We start from the raw sequence: 7,754 nt of genomic DNA on the forward strand, positions 1-7,754 counted from the left end.
CCGCCCCCCCCCCCCCCTTTCTATAATGTTGCTGTGAGACTCTGTAAGAGTTGTTGCCCTTAACCCAAGGCTGCTTGCTCTGTGATTATTGTGTGAACAGATCAGAGATATTGAGCCAGGAAATTTTGTCAGCCTGTCTGAACTCTGGACAGAGGAAAGTGACCCTTATTCTGCCCCATGACCCACAAGAGCACAGGAGAATTTCTATTGAAAAAAAGGTTTTCTAAAAAAGAACTCAAACTAGGAAGGAGTTGAGAGAGTCTTCACAGGCAAGATGTAAGGGATTGTTGCCCCCTCCTTCTTCTTATCCTCACTACTTTTATAACGTTGAATGTTGCAGAGAGTAGATAGGAGGCCCTGATGAAACTAGGAGGAGGGCAGCAGTCTCCTCACCTAGATCAACTTATTGATGCCAGTGTGCTAGCTGTAGAAAGACCTGGAACTCCAAGACTACTGCTAATAGTTCTAAGATATATTAATAGTTCTAAGAGACACTGAGGGTGAAATGCTACAACAGGCTAATCTTTATGTTTCACATTGTACTTTTTTGTGGCATATATATACAGGGCTGTGCAATCATTTTAGGCACTGTAGGGCACACCATCTGTTGCAGGACTCCTTGTTCCATATAGACAGTATGGCTGGCTGATTGTTTGGGCTTATTGTCATACTGCAGAATGAATTTGGGACTGATCAGATGCCTCCCTGAAGGTTTTGTGTGATGGATGACAATCTCCACATTTGAAGTGCCTAAACATTTTGCACAGTACTGCATATACTTTCTAATATATACAGTGGATAGTGGATCATTTTTGTGAAATGGTAAATTTGCTGTTTTCCTTTTAACAAAGGGCCACAATGCCTCTTAATGTGCTATCAGTATTTGTAAGATTTAACAAATGTCCTGAAAAGCCTGAGACATTTCATTTTTAAAAAAAAGTTGCGTTATTTGTAATTTAGCAAGTCAGGTAGTGTATATTCTCCACTTCATAATACTTGCTGGGATATGAATAAAGGCCAATAAAGTCTCAAAAATGTATTTGTGTTGCAGGTTGTGGGTGATGACAGTAAATGCCCTCCAACCCTCAGCTAAGCTGCTCAGGCAGCAGAAGTACACACAGAACGACCTGATGGTGGATCCTCTTATTGTGCTGCGCTGTGATCAGAGGGTATACAGGTAAACTACAGGACTGCTTCATATTCTGAAAAGCTAAATGTACTTCAAAGGGGCACACAGAGTGGACACAAACAGGCACTATATTTAATACTATATTTAGTAAGACATTTTTGCTCTGTTAAAGGTTTGGTGAATGTGCACCTGGCTGCATATTCCAAATTGCACCAGATAACTGCAAACATGTTTAACTTGTGGGTTTTTGGTCCCAGGTGTCCTCCTTTGATGGATATTGTCCTTCACATGCTGAACGGCTACTTGCTGGCCTCAAAAGCCTACCTACACTGCCACCTGAAAGAGACTGCCGACTTTGATCGGCAGAGCCAGTCCGTCTCAAATGTCGGGGTGCCTGGACAGCCAGATACACCTGAGGTCACCAGGGAGGAGCTGAAGAACGCCCTTCTAGCTGCTCAGGTATTTTATTCACTGACACATTCACACACATTGTTTCTCTTACTCGTATCTCACATTCTTAAGAAATATAGGCATTTTCATGAATTTTCTTTCATTGTTGATCTGTATGGTTTAGTTTTGTTTTGTTTTTTTTTTTACATAATTTTATTTATTGAGGTATATGTTTGTTACACAAAAGAATGTAAATGTGTTACTAGGTTGATGTGTAATAAAAGCTGTAAATATTTTAAGTGGCAAACTTAACCAACAAACTACTTACACAGATATGATAAGGGATTTAAAAGGATTTGAGTTTGATAAGTGGATATGGAACTGGATGCAGATTTGATAACGTACTGTCAAACCCCACATGTTTCTGTTTAACGCAGGACAGTGCAGCAGTCCAGATTCTCCTGGAGGTGTGTCTGCCAACCTCAGAAGAGCAGCATCTAGGGGCTAACACAGAGAGCCTGCTGAGCAGCATCAGGGGCCATGTGGCAGGGTTAGTGAAACATGGAAGTGTGGAGCCAAGAGCCAGAGGAGACGTGGGGGATGCTGAGCCAGAGGGGGGCCTGCTCAGCGACTTGAGGGAGGTGCAATGTCTCATCTGTTGTCTGCTACATCAGATGTTCATTGCTGATCCCAACATTGCCAAGTTGGTTCACTTTCAGGTACAGTGGGGAAAAAGGGTTGGAGGGTTTACACAGTCAGAAACACAAGAGGAGGGGATGTTAAAACTGAATTGAATCAAAGATAAGAAGACATGCACATTGCTCTTGAGCCTGGTTAAGTCCCTGCCCTGGGATGCATGTGTGTGACATTCCTGCATAGCTAGATTTTCTTGCTTTCCTCCAGATTTTGCTATTAGACAGTAATGTTACACAAATGCCCTTTAAGTCAGTCTCTCACATTGCTGAAAATACAGTCAGTCAGTTTCTCCTGAAGGTGCCAAGTCATGTTGACCTTGTTAAGCCTGGCAAACACTGTTTGAATTCAGCCTGATTTAAACCCAATTCTTTTAGAATCACGCCGAATTTCTGCCCAATCAGTTGTCATTAGACGTGCAGTGTGCAGGGACCCGGCACCTGATTGATTGTGTGAATGACCAGTGTTCTGCCTCCCGACCAATTGGATGGATTTTGGGCATGTCAGAAATGGAGCTGGCTGTCTTGCAACAGTGAGCAGGTCCATGGTCTGAAGATAGTTTAGTGCGCTTGCTCGAGTACAAAGGCAACAACATAACAACATGACACAAACAAGATACAGTATCACATTTTGTCGGTAAGATCAACTGAAACGAGGCCACAGACTGGATATAATGTATTTATATACTGTCTGTCTATGGCCCAGGCTAATCGAGCTCTGGCACCAACACAAAGTACAGCGTTCAGTGACAGTAACAGGATCAGCTGTACAAAGTAAAATGGCTAAAACTTGTTTGACATCAACTTTAGGAATGTGGCCATCTTGTTTCAGTAGAACTTTGTTGGAATAGTCAGTAAACACACCCACTTGGGGTTCTTTTCAAACATCCAGCGTGAGTACTTGTGTTGTGCCCACTGAATGTATAATGTGAGCAGTGAATTTGAGGATTCTGGCTGTGCAGGAAGGACAATTAACACGTATAGTGTGAATTAAGACATTGTAGAAGATCAATGAAATCTGCAGCGTCAGCCCAGCTTTAGTCATCACATTCTGCTGTGCGGTTAGTGCTAAGTGACAGAGGAACTCCCAAAGTAGCAGATGGACTTCATCAAAGCAGTCCATCCTCTGTCACTCTAATATGCCCTTGTTCACACTACCAAGTAAAAGCTGCTGTGTGCATTCACATATATACATATTTAACATATAGTTACTTGGGTGCTTAAATGACTACTTGATTAAATTTGCTGCATATTGCTCACTTTATGATATTTTTTCTATTTTCTGTTCTCTCCTTTTTTTGTCTCTCCCTCTCTCCCCCTGACATCTTTGTCAGGGTTACCCTCAAGCTCTGCTGCCTCTAACTGTGGCAGGCATTCCCTCTATCCATATCTGTCTGGACTTCATCCCAGAACTGCTGGCCCAGCCCCAGCTGGAAAAGCAGGTGAGGGTTTGCCCCCCAAATCTCTTTCCTGGGTTTGTGCCAGAGCCTCTCTTATAGTATTTTTTTGTATGTATTATTGGGTGCACTTAGTGAAAGCTGAACGTTTGATAATGCTACAGAAATAATTGGTTGATTATGTTGGTTGTTATTTTGTGTTTCCAAAGATCTTTGGAATCCAGTTGCTGTCCTACCTGTGTACCCAGTATGCCCTACCCAAGTCCCTCAGCGTGGCAAGGTTGGCTATCAGTGTGATGGGCACTCTCCTTACAGGTCAGTGAACAGGTTGTCTTGTCTTTACATCTCACATACTCATGCTTTTGGTTGTAGCCTCCTTTGCTCAGCCTACTGCTTTTGATCTATTTCTGCATCTCCACCATTGAATTTGCTCCCAAAGAGACTCACTGCATACTGTAAATGCATTTTGTATGAATCAGCTTTTATCATACAGTAGAGTTGGAGAGTTGGATATTCTTCTCCCTGTATTAGGCTGCCACCGTTTGGCCTGTAGCTGTTACTACAGCATTCTCTCTCCTTAAAAACTGTAAATGTGCAATGTGTATCAGCCTATAGCCACTGTATTTAGTATTTAGTGTTTACAAAGTTCTTATGTAAACTGTGTTTGGCTTTTTAGTGCTGACTCATGCCAAGCGCTTCTCCTTCTTCATGCCCACCCTGCCATGTCTGGTGGCCTTCTGTCAAGCCTTCCCTCCACTCTATGATGACGTGGCAGCTCTGTTGGTACAAGTGGGCCAGGTGTGCGCCTCTGATGTAGCCACCAAAGCTAGGGATATTGACCCTTTTATTGCACGTAAGTATAGATCGTCTCTTGCATGACAAAACAATATGTTCAGGGTTTTCTAACTCATTAGTAGGGATGCACCGATACACTTTTGTTTAGTACTAGTACGAGTACTTACATTTGAGTACTCACTGATACCGAGTACTTAATGATGCAATGTTTCTACTATAAAAAAACAAACTATTACCATAAAAGTGCAATGACTTTAGAGGCAGTTTTTAATTTCATGAGATTTACTTTCTGACAAATGAATGAGTGATGAAATATCCTATGTAACAGGAGGCTGTGTAAATCACCTGAAAACCTTCGGTGATAAAAACACAGCACTACCACCATTCCTACTGAATAATGTGTCACTGACTATTGCTGTAGCCTGCTACACAACATACAGTGTAGGAACATACAGGGGATATTAACCTGTGCAACCCTGTTAGGATGTAATGATTTCACAGCCCTCTGACCAGAACGTCACAGTATCCCAGTCAGAAATTTAAACGTTCAGTTTAACGAGGCCACATGTGGTTATGTTAAGCTGGCGACTGTCTGTGGCTTCGTCCTGTCCTCTCTGCTGAACACACACCTGCTCTGCTGTAGAGGAGCTGCTGGCCCACAAGGATTCAACACATTTTCATGCATAGAGCTCATTAGACATCAGTGTTCACTACATAAAGTTAGTGTTTATTTTCTTCCCGTTCACAGCAGTTCACTACAATCAGCATAACGAGCACCGTGGTGGTGCTTGGGACCAGGCATTTTGACCACGGGGAGAGTGAAGACATCACAATTCTGCAATTTTGTTGTTGTGTTTTGTTTCTTCAACAGGTGTCTGATTAATTACCCTCACCATTACTGTTGGTTTTGTTGCACATTGTTGATGTCTGTGTAAATGTGATCTCGTGTCTGTGTGTGATGGAGAGGGAGGGGAGCTCTCACACATACAACAGAGAAGCTGAGCTTGCGGTCAGCTTCTGTTGTCCTTGCTTATCTTAAAATATGCCCGAACCGCTGAAATGTCTTCTCTGCTGCCTAACAAACGGCTCAGCCAGCATGAGGTTAATGTAATGCTGCTATTCATTGGTGTTGGTGGGACAACATTTACGAGTAGAGTACTAGATAGTGGTACCGGACCTGATACTTACATTGGTATCAGTGCATCCCTGGGTTGTTAGGTTACACTATATATAATCAGTGCACATGATTTGTAACAAGTCATTTCCATTGTTTGGATGAGCACCACTGTAAAATCCCTTCTGGCCTTTTCTTTTGTTCAGTCAATAATATTGGTTGCTTCCCTGATTTAAAACAAATAACAAAAAGGTTCATACAGCTTGAGTCTAATGCGGTTTTAATTCCCAATCCAGTTTTTACATTTTACTACACGGTACGGGTGCACACATTAAAATGGGATTGCATTAAATATTCATAAAGCTTATTCAAGATAGATCAAGATTACTGAAAGTGGTAAAGTTCTGAGTTATGAAAATACAGTCTCCATCACATTTTATGGTTCAGAAATAGAACATGATCTTTCCTTGTTCTTGTCTTTTATTAAATTATTTTCATCTGGCCATGCAATCCTGTGCATCCTGAATGTGCTGAATCCCATCAAATTAGATGAGCATCCTTGATCAGCCTTAAATATTAACTTTGGAGCAGCATTCAATCTAATAGCTTGTAGCACATGCTGCTCTCATTTCCATCATAATCAGAGCATTATTTATGATTAAGAAGTCTTCCACAGATATATTCAGACCATAGACCATGTAAACAAATCTGTAGTGTCGATCAGTCAGGACCATGACATTGTGATGAAGACTGATGATAGAGTATAATATAATAAATTAATAAAAGTAGTTTGTTCTTTTCCTACCTTAGGCCTACAGTATCTAAAAGAAAAGCCTCAGGAGGCTTTGGTTCCAGGAGGAGGTTCCTTAAAGCTGACTTTACCCCAGAGGACAGCAGAAGAACTCGGTGGAGCTGACCCTGATGTTCAACTCTGCTACTGTGTAGAAGCCACCTTCATGGACATAATCAGCTCTATTCTTCATGGGCTATAGACTACACGCACACATTGTGGAGAGTAGGGATGGGACTTAAACCAACAACTCGAAGCACTGCCTCTGAAAGACATCAACAGTCCTGAGAAGGTCTACTCTTGTCACACATCCTTTTACTCAGACTGGTGTCACTTTGGTCAAGGTTGTGAGTTGCTCTCATTCTGTGCACACAATGGGACATGTTGTACTATATCACTCTAGTGTGTTCAGTCTAGGTAATGAAGTCAAGCAATAAAGCACATTCTCTACTGTCTTGCTCCTTTTCGACACTGTAAATATCTCAGGATTTCAATTTCATTTAGAAAAAGTATGTTTTTGAGCTCTGTCACAGTTTGTAGAAAGTAAAACCAAATTTTAAATAGGTCAATTTTCTTGACCTCTGCAGGCATATTTTTCTAAGCTGTGAATTATTTTTAGCAATTAATAAAAGGAAAATGCTGCCATGGAATAATATGTAGTTCTTTTGTACTGTATTTGTAATAAAACAAGGAAAACACTTTTACTGATGAGGTGTATTTGGGTTAAATGAAAATGCAAATTTAAAAGATATGTCTATGATCTTTTCCTTTTGATTACAAATCTAAATCTCATCCATTTTGGATTTAGATAAATATGTCTGACTTATCACACTGGTTATAATGGAGTGGGCTTTTACACTCAAAATGGTTGTGTCTGGACACTAAGTGATTTGGACAATTCTGAGTGCTTTCTGCTTCAATATCAATTTAGTTTTTAAATGTTAAAGTTTGAAATATTTTTATTTAAAGGTGCAGGAATGTTCCAAGTTCAAGCCCCAGTTAACCCAGGGCCTTAGTGTGGAGTTTGCATGTTCTCCCTGTGCCTGCGTGGGTTTTCTCCGGGTACCCTGCCCCACGCCCAAAGTTGGCTCGGATCGCCCCCAAATTATGGTCCCACCCGTCACCTAATCTCGCGATCATTTACCCTTAGGATCTCGTGATTCCTGCAAGAGTGAGAGCGAGAGAATTTTGACGTCAAACTGCCAAATCACATGAACGCCATGGCACTAACATTAAACTAAAGAAGGAGAAACTCGTCTATGTTGTTAGCCCAAAGTCTGAGGGAGTTTTTATATGAAACAAAAGTCAGTGAAAATGTATTCAGTCCTAACGCGATTTTAAAGGAGGATAAAGGGTGTGAGGCGAGCAGAAACCAGGGCCTTTATGAATGAAATGCTGGATTTAAAGCTATAACGTTAATATGTAACATGTAGCAGCGACATCCCCC

At 41.3% G+C, this 7,754-nt stretch overlaps 1 protein-coding gene across 4 annotated transcripts in view; it reads left to right on the plus strand.

Moving 5' to 3' along the window:
- Positions 1-6,760, plus strand: part of ints2 (integrator complex subunit 2) — a 22,371-nt gene extending 15,611 nt beyond the window's left edge. For all 4 annotated transcript variants that reach the window (XM_020612397.1, XM_020612398.1, XM_020612399.1 and 1 more), the window contains 7 exons: positions 1,052-1,177; positions 1,387-1,588; positions 1,957-2,238; positions 3,546-3,653; positions 3,818-3,923; positions 4,285-4,461; positions 6,328-6,760. In XM_020612397.1, coding sequence (XP_020468053.1) covers positions 1,052-1,177; positions 1,387-1,588; positions 1,957-2,238; positions 3,546-3,653; positions 3,818-3,923; positions 4,285-4,461; positions 6,328-6,509 — 1,183 coding nt within the window. In that variant the 3' untranslated portion in view covers positions 6,510-6,760. The remainder of the gene's footprint in view (positions 1-1,051; positions 1,178-1,386; positions 1,589-1,956; positions 2,239-3,545; positions 3,654-3,817; positions 3,924-4,284; positions 4,462-6,327) is intronic.
- The last annotated feature ends 994 nt before the right edge of the window (positions 6,761-7,754 follow it).

Source organism: Monopterus albus, unplaced genomic scaffold (genome assembly GCF_001952655.1).
Source record: "Monopterus albus unplaced genomic scaffold, M_albus_1.0 scaffold124.1, whole genome shotgun sequence".
Classification (NCBI taxonomy): domain Eukaryota; kingdom Metazoa; phylum Chordata; class Actinopteri; order Synbranchiformes; family Synbranchidae; genus Monopterus; species Monopterus albus.